This window comes from Vanessa atalanta, chromosome 19, assembly GCF_905147765.1.
Source record: "Vanessa atalanta chromosome 19, ilVanAtal1.2, whole genome shotgun sequence".
NCBI classification, from domain to species: Eukaryota; Metazoa; Arthropoda; class Insecta; order Lepidoptera; family Nymphalidae; genus Vanessa; species Vanessa atalanta.
Window position 1 is genome coordinate 2477573 of NC_061889.1, and position 17805 is coordinate 2495377.

Consider the following 17805-nt stretch of genomic DNA (forward strand, 5'->3'; position numbering starts at 1 on the left):
AATAGATAAAAATGACATTTGTTAAGTAAAAAAAAAAAATACGAAAATAAACATTAATATTTAATCAGTACATACTTATTGCATTTCTCCGATAACAGCTTTTTGTATGCAATGCACTTGTTTTATAAATAAATAAAATCTGTTAAATGGTAGTTTTTGTTTCGCATGAAGGATTTAAATAATTTACTACATTTTCGAGTACCAATATATTTAATTGGCCACTGGCTGAAATCAAAAAATTTACATTTACCTCCCGTCTCCATGTAAATTATCGTGTTAGGACGAGCACCTTCGCGCTATTTTATATTCGACTGCGCGCGATTTTGATGATCCGCTTAGAGCAAGAGGGTAATGCGAGATTGTGCTAGCCCTGTACATAGATAAGAAGGAACAAATTCAACAAAAAAAAACAGGGTTATATTAAAATTATAATATGAAAATATTCAAATATTGGCTGAACTTACATCCAGCCTTCTTTCTGTTTATTTAAATATTCACTACATTACTTTATACATCACCAATTTCTTAAGTAAATTCAGTTTTTTGTACAATATAAAAAGAATCTTATATTACCTCTATGTTTACATGCGAGATGTGTACAACACGCCCGCATTCTCATTAAACTTGATCTAACCGAGCGAACGAGAAATAAGAAATTTAACAAAATAATTAAAATTATGGTAATTAATACATGTACCTATACTATTTTATGTTCAACATTTTATGTCAATATTCAATTATTATCTATACTTAATTCTAGCCTATGATATAACATTATAAATGATGAAACGTATCTGCATGATATCATTCAACAATAATCCATTAACAATATTCGCAATCCATTTATTCACGTCTATCGAACGGAAAAATTAAAACTAATCTCAGTAACAACAAAAAGTCCGACAGTCAATGACAGTCTCTGATTTTTTCTCCTTTTGGTTTCCGACCACGCTTCTTGCCGGAGGCAACGCCGGCCAATACCAAAGCGGCACGCTTAGCACGACATGACTTACAGAACCAATCTTCCGTTGCACCTGGTTCTTCCGTAATGCCTACACAAATCCAGTGGTACCAACCGTCACACCCATCACAACCAATCATGGGCGAGCCATTGTCTGGTCTACCACAAGCAGGACAAACCCAAATTTTATTACCTTGTTCATCCAGATAATAAGGTGTTGGTAATGGTCCACTCGGTTTATCTACAGGCGTAGGCATTGGCGTAGGAGTAGGCGCTGGCGCTGGCGCAGGCGCAGCCACAGGCGCCTGGCCCGGAACCATTGTCACTGGCTCCTCTGAAATGGACGCGGATTCATCTTCATAGCTATCGCCCAGCCCTTTCTTTGCTAAAGGCTTGAAAAGTATTCTCTTGTACTTTGAATGACTTGAAGGTGGTCGATTTTTTCTTGGTGGCGAAGCCAGAGGAGGTGAAGATGATTGAGCTTCCGACTCAGCTATGTGATTATGCTTAGAATGTTTTTGTTTTGGCGGTCTTGTTACCAGTGCGGAAATTTGAGCTAACTCTGGGGACCGACTATGTTCGCGGGATACAGCTTCATCCTTTATGGGAGATGAACTTTCTTCTTTTTTTACAACGGGCTTTATGTTTAACTTAAATATATCTGGCGAACTAGGAGGCATAGGCGAATTCGAGTTGGAAGAACCAATTTTAAGAGTTAATTTAGGTACTAAACCATCTACTGCTTTTTCTTTCTTTTTATCCTTTTTTTCTTTTTTTATCTTTTCTTTTATTTCTTGTCGGTCCTCCTTTTCTTTTTTCTTTTCAGACTTATCCTTATTTTTATCCTTTTTATCTTTTTTCTTTTTAATTTTTACACCATCTTTGTCACGTTTTTCTTTTTTATGTGATTTATCCTTTTTCTTTTCTAAATTATCGATTTCTCGTGATTGAGGAATTACAGGCGGTATAACTTTGACAGGTTGCGGATTAGGAATAGGGTCAGGTTCAGGATTTGGTGCGGGCTCCTCTGGGTCCGGCGACGGCAATCGTGCTGGTTGAGGAGGTTCTCTTGGCGGTTCGTGTCGAACTTGTTCAACTTTAGGAGGATTAAGCTCAATTGTTATATCAGGTTGTACGGGAGGCATTTTATATATACTTGATTTATGATCTTTGCTAGATTTTGATTTTGGTTTCTGTAAAATATTTGGAATGGTTGGTGATTTGTGCTTATCATGGCGATCTTTATCACGACCCATCATAGGAGACTTGCGCATTAGTCTTTCCTCTTCATTATCAACAGGTATTACCTCCAAGCTAGGGCGTCGAAGCATAGGTGGTATTTTCACTGATGACGACCGAGATGTATGAGGGAAATTACCCATTGGCATTAGATGATTTGACATACCGGGACCAAGACCACCCGGCAAGAAACTAGGACCTGGAATAAGTCCTGGACCTCCTGCTCCTAAAGCAAATGGATTACTTAGTAAATTAGGATTTTGTAAACCTCTTAAAGCCGGATTATTTGCTAAGCCTGCAAGAAAGTCACTTCCGGGAATCAAACCTGGACCTGGCATTAAACGTCCTTGTGGCATTGCAGGAAAGAATGGGAATCCAGGTGGCATCTGTGGAAGCTTTGATTCATTCTTTGGCCTACTCGATTTTGGTGACTTTTCATTTGTCAGTTTCATTTTCTTTTTCTCAGCCATTTGTACCATTTCAAATGCTAATTGCTGTTGCTGTTTCTTCAATTTTGCTTCTAATTTTGCGGCTTTCTCTTTTTTGTCTTTATGTTTCTTTTCTTTTTTCATTTTTGGACTGACACTAGCTACTTCTTTGGAATATGGTAATTGCAGCGACTTATTGATTGATAAGCCGACTGGTCTAGATTCAGTAGGCAGAGCTCTAGACGGTGGAATAGGGTGTGTGTCCATTGAGTCATCATCAATATTGATGATTTCATGTGATCTTATATCTATTTCTTTTGACAAATCTACAGGACTATTGTTATTGTTCATAATGAATTCTTCACTTTTTACTCTAATATTTTCACTTTCAGGTGCAGAATTTTGCAATCTTGAGATCATAGCATCAGATTGTGTTTGTGGTTTGTCAGGAGAAACCTCTAAAGCACTCTTATCTTCTTTAGATTTGTTCGATATTCTTTTAAATATATTTATTTTTGATCTATCTGGCTGTGAAGCCAACTTTTCTTCTTCTTCAATAACTTCTTTCTTTATTTCTACTTCTGGAATTAGTGAATTTGTGGAAGTTGATTGTTTATTTACAGGTAAAGAATTAGATACAAGAGGAGATTTAGAAATAGGTATTTTTCTTGGTACAGGTATTGCATCCTCACCAAGTATAGTTGAAGATCGAGGTGCAGGTGAAGGTGAATCAACTGGTTCTTGTTTAATAACAGGCCTTAAAGGTTCAGAAATTACAGGTGTTGGTATTGATGGTGGTGGCACCATTGGTGGCTTTGCTGGTGGTGGCAAAGGTCTTGGCGCTGGCATTGTAACATGATTATGATGTGTTGGATGTACATCTTTAGTTTTAATTGGATATCCTGGTGGAAACCTCTCCAATTTATTACTATCCCTAGATTTACTACTTTCACCTTTATGACTTTTATCTTTTCGTTTACTTTTCATTATCTTACCATTCAATAATTTATTTTTCTTAGATTTTTTATCACCTTTTTCTAATATAGGTACTTTCGATGCATTGGAGTGGTGAGAGTTTGCTTTGTGTTTTTCATGATGTTTCTCAGAAACAATTGTGGGGGGTCTAGCTTCAGGAAGTTTACCTTCCCTTGCCGGGGAAAGAAAACCAGACATTGTCATCATGACACTACTAATTTCCCTAGTTCTTTCTTCTTCTTCCAATCGTAACCTTGGTCTTTTACTATTTGGTAATGAAACTGGATCGATTGGTCTTTTAAATATGTCTTTAGGCTTCTCTGGACTATCTGTGACTGATATTTCAGGACTTGTACATGTTGCATTACTGTCAATGTTGTCGATACCATTTTGACGGATTTCAACAGTACCTGCAACCACTGGTGTATCCCGTTCTTTCTCAGGGTACATTGGAGGTAAGTGTTCATGAACATGCATGGGTCTTGTAACAACCTCATGACTGCCAGGCTTCAAGAAATTTAAATTTGACTCTTTCGGTTTGGGAAACCTTTCTGTTTTGGTAGGTGGCAGTACAGGTGGTACACTGCGAGTATACTCTGCTAAGTCCGGTAATTGGATATGAAGATCACGAAACACTAACCCTAAGTCATGTAAATTTGGTTCAGTCCTATTGAATTGTTCGGCGTATCTGTTAGCTTGTGTTCCCAATGTGCAAATGTATTTTTCCAAAACATGAACTAGAATATCGAGTGGAGTTGAGTTTATACCATTCCATCCTATAGTTTGACATATTTGCGCAACATTCCTTCGTAGTATCTCACGGGCGTACGCCTCTGACATTATGACACCAACAAAGTTATCTGGAACAAATGAATATATAAATGAATACGATAAAACAACGTTCAAATAAAGTATGTGCAATTTGCTGACCACAATAAACAGATCCACTTTACATCCCGATATCTGTACATACGACAGGATAGCTAAAACAGCAAATCTCATGATTTTCATACCTGCAAGTGTCTAGTAGTACAGAGACGATATCGCAAACAGGTGGAAACTTCAAGTTTAGAACACACATGTATGCTTTGCTACAATATTCAAAAGTCACGGATAATTTATTATAACAGATTTAAGGATTACAATGCAAAATAGCGAAGTGTTTACGTAAAAACTTCTCAGCATTCTACAAACACAGTGCCCCGTGCGCCATGATTGCATTTTGGGTTGTCAATGTTAGGTGTTGCAAGGCAATAATAAATAAAATGGCGGTCTAATAACGATGCGTTCATGAATAAAAACATAATGTATTTTTTTATGAAAAATTAAATTATATTTATAATAATACAATATGTAGGCCTAAAAATGACAATCAAATCTTTTAATAGTTTCATTCTTTTAATAATTAAATGTCTATCTATTTTTAAGAGAATTATTTATCTTGAATACATAACTAAATGTATAAATACACATATGTACGTGTATAGGATATATATATATAATGTACTATCGGTTACAATAGGCGACATATTATTTTAAATAAATGTATTGTGTTAAAATAAAATAGATTCTCTTATTGTTTTTTTTAAATTATGAGTAGATAAAAATGTTATGGTCATAACTTTCTTGATTGGTGCATGCAATAATTAAATTAATTACATTTCATTAGAGCAATGCAATGCAAATTAGTATTACATAATCACTTTTACCTTAAAGTACTATTAAATACTTATTTTTAACTTCCCAAATAACCCTGCATTTCCTACTGTACGAATCTAAATCTCTAAACAAAATTTGTTTAAAATTGGTACTTAATCCCAAGAAAGAACTTTTTGAAGGGGATTCATAAGGGAGGTTAAGCCGCTTCGTTACGTTACGCGTTACGGCGTTAGTCAATCTGGCTTCGTTTTTTCTTACGCATGGTACATATGGTAGCGGTGAGCCGAGATGGCCCAGTGGTTAGAACGCGTGCATCTTAACTGATGATTTCGGATTTAAACCCAGGCAGGTACCACTGAATTTTCATGTGCTTAATTTGTGTTTATAATTCGGCGGTGTAGGAAAACACCGTGAGGAAACCTGCATGTGTCTAATTTCAACGAAATTCTCCACATTTGTATTCCACCAACCCGCATTGGAGCAGCGTGGTGGAATATGCTCCAAACCTTCTCCTGAGAGGGAGAGGAGGCCTTGTCCCAGCAGTGGGAAATTTACAGGCTGCTAATGTAAAGTAAAAAAATGGTAGCGGTAGGCAGGCAATAACGATACTAACAATGTACGTACACAAAATTCTTAAGTAAATATTCAAGAATTTTAACTAAGAATAAATTATATGTTATAATCAATAAAATATGTTATTAATAAATAATCTTTTCTTATTATATGATTATACATAAAATTTAAGTAATACCCTAAGCTTTTAACAATTTCAATATTCCTGTTTTTAAATTAGTTCTTCGAGGGGCTTAAATAGGCAATGAAGGTTTGTTTGTCCTTCAATTTTGAAGTGGAATTAATTTAAATATATATATTATAATAAATTAATATTAAAAATCAATCTGCAATTTCAAGGTTTTTGGAAATAACCTTTTAATAGGGACCTAGATACCAAAATTTAGAGTTGCGTGTGGGTGCATTTTCAAACTTTTGCATTAACTCTATAAAAGACTATCTAATTTTAGTATATAATTTTATATACTTCAAATTTAAAATTAATTCAATTGAATAGAAGACGAATTCGTCTTCATGAAAAATAGCTGAATTAAGTTTTTTTTGTCAAAGGCAAATATCACGCGGGCGAAGGCGCCGTCGTAGCTATTTAAAAATTGAATTGATATGTGTATATTTTTTGATGTAACGGTATTCAATTAACGTTTTTACATTTCTAGCAACACCGAACACTTCTTCAGACTGATTTGACAGTACGTCAAACAAAACCGCAAATGGTTTTCTGACGATGTGCTTTTCATAGATGCAATTTCGTAAATAATTTAACATTTTTGTATACCGAACACTGTTTTTATATATTTAGACATAGGAAACAAATTGAAATCTGCAGAAAATAGCATTTATCAATGCTAAAAGGTGATTCTCAAGAAAATGAAGATTTATACCTAGGCATTACAGGACTCAGTACATTTCCAAGTTGTTTGGTAAATGATTTGTGAGAAAACTTTAATCACATCATCAAAATGACTACGTCGTCAGAAGATGTATTATTAAGCGTGGGACACGTTAGGTATAAAAAAGGTGATGGCACCTTGTATGTTATGAATCAAAGATTGGCTTGGATGATGGAAAATCGAGACACAGTCGCTGTATCACATAAGTATGCAGACATTAAAAGTAAGTAGAAAATAATGCAATACAATTTTATATAAGAATTTGCAGCAGTAGTTTCCTTTAAAATAGATCTTTGTAATTTTATAATGTGTAACATAAAAGATTTTGAATTTATATTCAAGTTTTTTAATGTGTAAAAAGGACTTGAGTATATCAAATTTATATTAATGCCATAATGAAAATTAACAGAATTAAATTTACTTAATTATGTTTATTAGTATAGAGAGTATAATGTTTTCTATTTGCAGCACAAAAAATCTCTCCTGCTGGCAAGCCAAAAGTGCAGCTGCAAGTCGTCCTTCATGATGGAACATGTTCAACATTTCATTTTGTTAATCCAGCTGGGGCAGATGCTCAGGCTAAAGATAGGGACCAAGTAAAAATGCTACTTCAGAACCTTTTACCTAAATTCAAGAGACAAATAGATGGAGAATTAGAAATGAAATCGAGGTAAATTAAATCTCACAACTCAGAAAAATAAAGATAAATTACTGAGTATAGTTAAGAGTATTTAAAAGTAAACTAGATTTGAAATTTTAATCTAAGGATTAAAATATTTTCAAAACCTGCTCTTTAATATTATTTGCTTATACATTTGGTGGTAGGCCTTTGTGTGAGTCCATTTGTGTAGGAACCAACAGCATTGGGTAGGTGCAACAATCTCATATTATATTCTACTTGGAATTTGATACTTAGTAATACTTAGTTTTGTAGTGTTCCGGTTTGAAGGGTGAGTGAATGTGTGTAATTACAGGCACTAGGGACAAAATATCTTGGTTCCCAAGGTTGATTGTGTGTTGGTTTACTGAGGTATGATTAATATTCCTTACAGTATCAATATCTATGGGTAACACCCAACAGGTGGCAGATTTGCCAGTACTACCTATATGATATAAATAAATAATTAGATTTGCCTTGAGTGAGGTTTGTAATTCATTTTGTGCAGTATAATATGTAATATATAATAGTCTCTCATAGAAATGGCCATTGTGGTGTTATTGGAGGAGGACATCATCAATTTATTTAAGTATTCCCAAATTTCGCATTCAAACTAGATTCATTGGCTTTTTGTAGTACAATAGATTCTTGGTACTCTAATGACCAGTGTTTAATTCAATGGACTCTGTAGCCCATCATGCGTAACATTGCTTGTCAAATTATTGAAGAAAGACATTTTAGAATTTACTTCTAATCAAATGTGTTGTTCCAAACTCCCTTACTCTCATATCATATTATATAGGCCCTCTATATAAATATTTCATAGCAGACACGATAAATAAAAATTACTCACTTGTCAAACTTATATCTGATAATTGAAATTTCATAATTAAATATTTTATGTTGTATGTTTCATAGACTGCTGTCGCTTCATCCTACCTTAAAGCATTTATATGAAGACTTAGTGATATCAAAAGTAATAAATAGTGAGGAATACTGGAACACGCCCACTTTGAAACATTATACTGAATCAACTAATATGAAACAAGAAGCAGGCAAGTAATGAGAATCTAGTTGGTGACAATTCATCGTAAAAAATCAATTAGTATTTAAACTAATGGAATAGTACTTTTACAAATCCTCTTGTGAAGATTGTATTCTTTCTGAATAAAATTATAATGTGGCAACATTACAATTGTATAATAAAAAAAATATGACTTAACAAAAAATTACAAATTACAATTCCATGATACATGCATTATTATATCCCTGTAAAGGGATTCACAAAAACTTTCAGGGACTTTCCAAAATATATCGAGCGATAACCATATTATAGTAGAATTAACAGGCAGTTATATTTTTGTTTTATAATGTTTTCCCTATAACAAAATTTTATGCTTTATAATGTTGTGTGCATACTATTTTTCTCTCTCCCTGCGTGTATGAGCTTCACATGCTAAAATTTTTAATAATATCTTATATGTTCCAAAATAATAAATTTGTATATATTTGGTAATTCTACAGGTGTTTCTGGAGCATTCTTAGCAGATATACAACCTCAGACAGATGGATGCAATGGCCTTAAATATAATTTAACACAGGACATCATAGATGCAATATTCAAAACATATCCCGCCGTTAGGAAGAAACATGTAGACTATGTGCCCAATAAAATGACAGAAGCTGAGTTCTGGACCAAATTTTTTCAATCACATTACTTTCACAGGTATCATTTACGATTTCATGTTTATTTTTTTAGATATATTTCATAAACTTATGTTGAAATTATATATTTAGTAAATTGCGTGGACTAGTAATACACTCTGAGACATTCATGTTGCCTTTGCATGGGTGAAACTTATTAATAAATAAAATTATGTACTATAAATGAAATTAATACCATATAGCACATGATGTAGATCTAGTTCCAGTGATCAGGTCCTACATATAAAAAAAAATACCTCTTTATAATGTATATGTAATAAAAAAAAATAATAAATTAAATCTCATTATAAATATAGTTAAAAATATAGTTCACTTAGTAATATTTTTTTTTTATGGAAATAAATACAGACAGACTGACGAAAAATAACGAAAAATGAATGTACAATAGTTTCTAAAAATAAATTCACTTTTTCATTGTTGTTGCTGGAGCCTCCATAGCTCAGGGGTTAGAGCACTGGTCTTGTAAACCAGGGGTCGAGAGTTCAAATCTCTCTGGAGGCATGTAATTATTTTTTCCTTATATTTTTTTATATATATATTTGCATATTGTTTTTCAAATATTCGTATATAAAAATACGCCATATTATTGTTTTTATTTTAGTTTTTTTAATATAACAAAATTTAAGATTGATAAAAATATAGATATACATCACAAGTTGAACTTAATAATTGTGTTGTTTTTTTTTTAAATCGAATATTATTATTAAATTTTTGTTTTTACTAAATATCTTAATGTATTATTGATTCTATATTTCTTGATGTTATAATTTTTACTTTATAAAGTTATATTATTTGATTAAATTTGTTATTAGGTGTAATATTGTATAGGTTGAGTTAATTTTTAATGTACAAATTTTATTTGATTTCACAGAGATCGTATAGCCTCGTCATCTAGTAAAGATTTATTCGGAGAATGTGCCAAAATGGATGATCAAGCTATCGCGTCTGCTATGAAACATACAACGTTAGATCTAACAGTAAGTATACTATACTCAAATGGCAAGAAGTGTAAAGACGAACTTAGATTAACATATTCCATGTGATTTGATAATAGTTCTGCTATTATGCACTACAAATACTTCTCGAAATATTTGTATTTTTAATACAAATCTATTAGCCTTAACTAATTTTAAAATAGTTTTGTAAGTATAAATATTGTGGATATACAAAATTGTATGTTTTGTAAATCGATAATCAATCATACAGATTTGGATCTTAGATCGAGTTTTAGATCTCAACCAATGATGTCACGCCAATTCAAGGTCATCATTGTTTATTTATCTGTAATGCTATTGGAATCAGCTGTAATTGTTATTAACCAATCTGAATTAATTTATTGATTATCTACGGTGAAGCCAGGAATTGTGTATCAATGTATGTCTACTGTATTTTAATTTAAGCTTTCAAAAATTTACATACATTTCTGAACTAGATTTCGTTATGTATTGTATTTTATCATTGCGAAATATATAAATATAGGGTTTTTGAGATTTACTTTGACACCGTTTGAACGATAATAACAAAAGTTTGTACATAGGTATTATGTATATGCATTTTTCATAGAGAATATTTTTAAAGTGTCGCCTTTGTGGTAACTCGCTACTAGATGGCGCTGAAGCTAACTGTTGTATCGTTCAAGCGATCGTTGAGAATTCGAGAATTGGTATATAGGAGCAGGAGTATTTAAAACTGCTGCTTATTCTCAAATGTAATATAATGTAGGTCAAGAAAGTTTGAACATTAAATTGAGGACGAAAGTTAAATAAACAACATCTGATATCGAATTAACGCGATATCTATCATATATAAATAAGATATAAATCAATGGTTTGTTTTACTTTTATTCCTTCTTCGATTAGAAAAGATTATAAGTGTTTTAACATATAATTAACACGAAACCTTTATTATAGCAGATATTGTGTATTTTACTTTGTTAAAATAAACTCTTGTTTTGTAGGTCGATTTACCTCAATTCACGGAACCTGTCCCGCTCCTGCCCGAGGAAGATTCTGGTGAGAAAGAAAAGGACGGCACGTCAATACACCGCAGTATGATAAAACGGTTCAACCAACATTCTATTATGGTAAATAATTTATTACTCATCTGCTTTTTATATTAATAAATATCTTAATATATTTAATAATATCTTGTTTAGTTTATATTAGCGGACAAAGTCGTAAATACAGCAGATTAAAATGCTATATAGTGTACAAATTAACTTGGATCTTTCACTCATGAAGAGGCACCCCGCGTCAAATTTTATCGGCGTGCATTAACAAATATATAGTTTTTTTTTTTTTGTTGTCTGTACTCTTTGTTGTCTCATGCACACTAAGACACCCTGTAAACACGACGATTTACTCATACTAATGCACACTGCATTAGTATGAGTAAATTTTCGTTAAATATCGATTATAATTTAGCGTAGTCGTGCCCTCGTGAATTTAAATCTATAAATACAACAATGAAATAATCTTTAATATAAAAATTCTCATTAATACTTGTTTTTGTATTTATTCATCATATTAGATATAGAATAAGTTCTTTTGTAGAATTCCCGCCGCATTATCAAAGTTTTGCATTAAGTGGATATAGCTTCGATAAACAATTGCTAAATATATATACTAGAAAATGTTTCATATTATGTAATTTTTTATCATTTATTTTTTGGAAGATAAGAAAAGCCTTTCGGTAACGCATAGATTTTTCTCATTTTTCATTTGCCACCCGACTGACATCCGACTACCTCTCGTGTTAATCCAGCATTGCACTTACATTTATAGTTCCATTAGGTGTACCCTAATGGAACTATAAAGGTGGCGCGTAATTCGTAGCAGTAAATTGCTATAAATAATATTAAAGTATCATTTGCAAAACGATTGAAAAAATATACACTGTTTAAATTAACTTGTCTTTTTTTAAATTTCCAGGTGCTCAAAGCTAGTCATAAAACAAACTCCAGTAGTAGTAGTAGTAATGGCAGTAGTAAAACAACAAATAACAACAAAGTCGAAAATGGTATGAAAGAAACGAATGGTGTTGAGAAGAGGCCGACGACCGACAAAGACCCAGCGGAACCGGTTGATAAGAAAAGGCGAATAATGGAGAAGTTACATTATGAAGATCTTGATAGTATAAACAGTGGACAGGATGCTCAGGAGTTGAAATTATCAAAGGTGAGAACATTTAGGGGTTCATAGACAACGAAGAACTCAAAAATCAATCCGGCTATGGTTAGAGTTAAATCAATCAGGAGTACGGTTAGCTGAAATCGCTCAGCGAATGGAACACATGAATAATTAACAGGAGTTTATGATTCATGTGTTTAATTTAGTGGTAGCTTCTCAGTGCAAGGTCATCTGGGTAGGAACTCACTTAACATATATTCTACCCTCAAGCAGTAATATTTATTATTGTTGTGTTCTGGTTTGAAGGGTGACTTAGTGTAACTACAGGAACAAGGGATACAACATCTCAGTTGCCAAGGATGGTGACCATCTGCCAGTCCGCCAAATAATGACAATAATAATAATAAAACTGCGTAACGCTTGTCGTGCACGTCGGTTAAGAAAAATGTTGTGAGGAAATCTTCATGAGTCAGATGTAATTTTTACAAAATCTTACCTATCCCTTGTTGGATTCGCGTGGTGGAATAATCCTCAAAGCTTCTCTAGAGGCTTTAGTCCAGCAGTGGCATATACACTATTTGTGTCATTATTTATTTTATTGACATAAGATGACATAATGACATAATACAAGAAATAAAAATTTTTAAAATTTTTTTTTTGCAGGTAGAAAGGTATTTATTAGGTCCTGCCTCGCAAGTAAGCCAGTCAAGTACAAGCACAAATAACCCACCCCCATTATCAGCTTTAGCGTCGGTCTGTCAGGTGAGTGCTAAATGATAAGGATAATTTATTTTGAGGTGTTTTTTCATCCAATCATTTGCTTAGCAGTTCTAAATACACACACACATATATATATATATATATATATATATATATATATATATATATATATATATATATATATATATATATATATATATAAAGTTATCCCGCTGCATAATATATGCATTTAATTCAATAAGATTTTATGTAAATACGAATAAATATGCCGACAAAAAGAGATGTTTGAATTTATATATATTCTATGTTGTATAAGATTATGTCCATGGAATTTGAGAAATATATGTGTTGGTGTTTGTGTGTGTATATTACAATTGATATGAAGCGGTCGGTGAACGTGTGCGTGTGCGTGTCGCAGGCGTGGTCGAGCGGGCAGCAGTGCCAGCGGCCCGTGCGCGTCAGCGCGGCCGCCGCCGTGGGCGCGCTGGGCGAGCTCAGCCCCGGCGGCGCGCTCATGCGCCAGCACCACGCCGCCTGCATGGCGCGTGAGTACTCCGCCTGTCGCTGTGGCGATGACACTGCTGTGAAGTGACGAGGGTCGTGATAAATGTCTTGCAATGTAAAATTAAAGCCTATTAAGCCAATATCTAACAGCCAGAGGAGTCAAAATCAGCGAGAAGGCCGTCACCGAGCCAGTTCGCCATTTCTATTACGAAAAGAATTATACACGACCAGATTATAGATCAAAAAGAAACGGAAGTGGTAACGCGCATTACAAACTACTTCCTACGTCAATACTGAGCAGCGTCAGAATCATTGATCTTTTTATGTAAATAATTTGTACAAATACATATTTCTCTTTACAGAACTAGTTCCACAAGATGTGAAAAGTGAACTGAACCGTTTATACCTCTCGGGCGGCGAACTGCTGAGGGAGCTGTGGAGATGCTTCCCGCAGCCGGGAGCCAGCAACGACTCTGAGGACACGCCTGCGAGAGCAGAGAAGTTCTATGAGGCTCTGCTTAGGTTTAGGAATGTTAAATTGAGGCCCTTCGAGGTGAGTGTTAAAATATATATTATTAAGAGTTACGTTTCACCGCGTCATGGTAGATTTACTAGTATCAGATTTTCATTTGACATAAAAATATAAATCTTTAATCAAGATCCATTTGACATGATATTTTATATTAAAGCTATTTACGTAAATTACTCATCAGTCAGTAATCATTCTCATTCATTATTTATTGTTCTTTCGTCATATGGCAAGAACTTCTATCCCTTAGTCCGCTTATATATCCACAGATTCTAGTTAAGTCCATAGATGGCGCTATTGAACGCTTCAAGTCTTTTGCTATATTAGTGTAATTAAGGTTTAGTAATGACAAGTGTTGTTCTAATTAAAATGGTGGGTGAGCCAGCGTTGTTACAAGCAAAAGAGACATATTATATTCAATGGCAGCTACGAACACACTGTTAATGTAATGAGTTGAGTAACTATCGGTGATAGTGATGGGCTTGCTCAAATCTGGTAATGACTGTTTCGATTTTGACTGATCGATATTATTCCTCAGGAAAAAATGCTACGCGACCTCACCCCACTAGCGACGTCTCTCACCAGACACATGAACCAAATGATCGACACCGCTTGCGCCAAGTACGCGTTGTGGCAACAGAGACAAGCCAAGCTGCGGTAGTAGTGGCAGAATAAGAATACTGGTTATATCTGGTTCGGGGCCGGTTTTAGTGCCTTCAATTGTTTTATCTGGGATTAGAGTCTGATTTTTTTTGGGTTCGTTATGACTGACATGTATTAGGAATTCCGTGGGTTCAACGATTTATAAAACTCTAATATTATCTATGAAGGTCGTATGATTTTTGTTATTGTTTTGTTGTCTCATACTAGATAAAATAATTATAAAATCTCTAAACAATTCTTTATCGCTTATTTTTCTGTCATAAATTATTATGGTAATAGTAATAGTGCGTTTAAACGTGACAGTAATTGTTATAATGACATTTGTATTTATTATGAATTAAAGAAGTTTAATTTTAAAGGAATCCTTAATACTGTTAGTTCATAGAGCTCATAAAGGATCGCCAAACTAAAACCGGCTCTCTATATCCTAATATTCGAATAAAATGTTCCAAATAAGAGAATGTTCTTTTATACCTTATTCTCATAGAATTAAAGTATATATTTGACTGTTAAAATGAACTGCCTCAGTTATATCAAATACAGTATACAAAAGCAAAGCAATAATTAAAGTATTCGTTAATTCCTAGCATATTTGTATGTAAAAATGAAAAAATTAACACAGTTTAAATTAAAATAAATCACAAAACGAAAGTGTTTAAATTATTTCCGTCTCTGTCTTTCGTATGATATTTGTATATGTTATCTCGTTTACACCCTTGTCCATATTTAAAATGTTTTAATTGATGTGACAATAAGGAAAATATATTTTATGATAAAATAGTTCAAAAATATTATATTTCAGTCTTGAAGAAATTCACTAATAATTCCCATTACATATCATGATACACTTATATATTATTTGTTTATATATTTATATAAAATAACATACATAAATAGCAATCAATTTAAAAGAAAATAAAAAATTAGATGAATTTTCTTACTATTAATTTAAAAAAATGTGTAAAAATGTATAGAACCTTTCATTGTATAGATGTCCTTTATTTTGTAGACCCAGAATATGAGTATGTATAGTCCATCTTAATAGAATGTATACGAAGTATAAACCTGAAAATTTTCTACCTTTTACCAAAATAGATATTAAAAAAAAATACTTAATAGTACAAAAATCTAAATATAAACAAAGCAAAAGTCGATTTTGATTCTCATTGCTGAAGAAAGTCAGATCGTTTTTAAATTAAAATTTCGATTTAAAGAAAACATACATTCTATTATTATGGATATTATATTATATTTATAATAAAATTCAAAGCATTATTATGGAACCAAATATCATATGAATATGTGTTAATTTGTAAAAAATCCTGTCAACATATATCATTAGAATTGTTTCACGAGAAAACCTATCACTTATGACTTTGTCACAATCAACGTGCCCGACTATGATTTAAGTCTACTTGTTAAACATCGACTTGAAACCGATGCTCGCCTTAAAACGGAAAATTCGAAAAGTCGTTTTCAATGACGGTAGGAGTACAGATAAATGAAAATCTTTAACCTTGACATCATTGGTCAGGATTTAAAATAATTTATTTTATTAGTTATGGTTTCATAGTGTTTTGAATGTCGATGAAATTGATATCGGAGCTTTGGAAGTAAAATTGGAATAGATAAAAGTTGTTAAGTAGACTAGTTTAGCATTATAAATAAATATATATTAATCACGATCTGCTTATAGTGCAAAGAGAACTATTTTCAAATCGCATGGAATGTTTGAATCTACAGTTTGTTTACATTTACTCCTGCCATTGAATACGATGAACTATTAATTTATTTGTCACTCTTTTGCTTTGAATATGATTCAAAGCAAAAGAGTGATCGCTTGTGAGCTGAAATAAGTTTCCCGAAATAACAGGGTTTAGATTTAATGAACTATTTCACATTGATGTATGTATGTTTGTTATGTTATTTCATATATTATTGGGTTATCAGACATTGTGATGCATGACATCTAATGGCTAAAAGAGCCCCTAATTGTAAGGTAATAATATAAGTTACTAGCAAAATCTAAACAGGCGCCCTAACTATATTTTTACGTTCGAATTTTTATATCGAGTGACCTAGCGCCATCTATCGGCGACTATGATATGATATGAGAATTTGATGACCGTCTTCGAATTCTGTTCTGTTATTATATACAGTGCAAATGAAGGATGTGATTTAGACTTACGTTGCCTCTCATCTATAGTCCTCTCACTCGCACATTGTGGCTACCTGTACTAACAACTACTACTTTCGAGAGAGAGGTCAATAGAGGTGATCGATGTTATAAATTTCATTCTATAGCTACACGAATGGTCATGTCAAAACCCAATAGTATGTATATTGTGTTACAATAAATTAATGAAAAATGAATTTTCATAAGTCGGGTTAGTAGTTGTATATTGAAAAATAAAAGTAAGTATTTGATATTTTCTTTCAAAAATAATACATCTATGCTAAGTTTATTTAAGGGGCATTTAGAAACCAATAATTCAGAAGATTATTTTTTACTATGTTCCTTTATAACAATGAATGATTTGTACCGACAATAATCTTTTTAATATAAGTGGGAGTCAAAATTTCATGTTACCATGTTGGTTAAATTAATATTTTTTAATTATTTGTCTGTTAAGTAATGACTGTCTTATTTCAGTTGTAAAAACGATTTTTAAAATTGTTTAGTTGTAATGTTTACTGTAAAACCAACCAGGATATTGAAATATTAAAAAAAGTATATAAATATATTTTAAATTATTTTCTTATCAAATTCTATTTTTAAATCTTTTCTTATGTCTCAAATACTTAATTCCTATATATCAAATGGTATATAAAATTCATTGAATACAGACAATACGTTCATAACTTATTTACTCTATATTTTTTGTTATATACATCCATCCTCTTCAGTCTATAGCATAAAATTAAAAATATAAGGTGCTGTAATCCTAAAGTACAGAAGACGTATTTATAATTTTCATTCATTAATAATAAACAAAAAAAAAAAATACCCAAATGCCTTAATATCTTGGTTGGTTAAGTATATTATTAGTTTATTTATTTTTTTAATTTCTTCTCAAAATATTCTGTTTGAAGATCGCAGTCTCTCGACTCTCAAGTGAAACAAAATGTAAATAAACAGTATTTTTATTAATA

At 32.5% G+C, this 17805-nt stretch overlaps 2 protein-coding genes and 1 non-coding gene across 4 annotated transcripts; 2 read left to right on the forward strand and 1 right to left on the reverse strand.

Moving 5' to 3' along the window:
• Positions 1 to 39: 39 nt before the first annotated feature.
• On the reverse strand, positions 40 to 4822 carry LOC125071544 (transcription initiation factor TFIID subunit 3). Its single transcript, XM_047681863.1, has 2 exons — positions 4617 to 4822; positions 40 to 4463 (listed from the first exon to the last, which is right to left on the reverse strand). The coding sequence occupies exon 2, from the start codon at positions 4441 to 4443 to the stop codon at positions 907 to 909; it is 3537 nt and encodes a 1178-aa protein (XP_047537819.1). The 5' UTR covers positions 4444 to 4463; positions 4617 to 4822; the 3' UTR covers positions 40 to 906.
• Positions 4823 to 6533: 1711 nt separating this feature from the next.
• LOC125071500 (general transcription factor IIH subunit 1) lies at positions 6534 to 15304 on the forward strand. Of its 2 annotated transcripts, XM_047681779.1 has the most exons (12): positions 6534 to 6948; positions 7194 to 7395; positions 8302 to 8438; positions 8908 to 9109; positions 9980 to 10085; positions 11066 to 11191; positions 12039 to 12284; positions 12900 to 12998; positions 13375 to 13501; positions 13823 to 14013; positions 14528 to 14654; positions 15067 to 15303. In XM_047681779.1, exons 1-11 carry the CDS (start codon positions 6795 to 6797, stop codon positions 14648 to 14650), a joined length of 1713 nt encoding a protein of 570 aa, XP_047537735.1. In that variant the 5' UTR covers positions 6534 to 6794; the 3' UTR covers positions 14651 to 14654; positions 15067 to 15303. The 2 variants fall into 2 exon arrangements, with proteins under 2 accessions (XP_047537735.1, XP_047537734.1); XM_047681778.1 differs by having other exon boundaries at positions 14528 to 15304.
• On the forward strand, positions 9537 to 9609 carry Trnat-ugu. The gene has a single exon. It is a non-coding gene; the product is annotated as a tRNA-Thr (tRNA).
• Positions 15305 to 17805: the final 2501 nt, after the last annotated feature.

What these genes read in the sequence shown, in the direction of transcription:
- LOC125071544 (XM_047681863.1), bottom strand. Translation starts at nt 4,443, where the DNA reads ATGTCAGAGGCGTACGCCCGTGAGATACTACGAAGGAATGTTGCGCAA.
- LOC125071500 (XM_047681778.1), top strand. Translation starts at nt 6,795, where the DNA reads ATGACTACGTCGTCAGAAGATGTATTATTAAGCGTGGGACACGTTAGG. An exon ending in GAATTAGAAATGAAATCGAG is followed by an intron (nt 7,396 to 8,301) that starts GTAAATTAAATC and finishes TATGTTTCATAG; the next exon opens with ACTGCTGTCGCTTCATCCTA. An exon ending in CCACGCCGCCTGCATGGCGC is followed by an intron (nt 13,502 to 13,822) that starts GTGAGTACTCCG and finishes TTCTCTTTACAG; the next exon opens with AACTAGTTCCACAAGATGTG.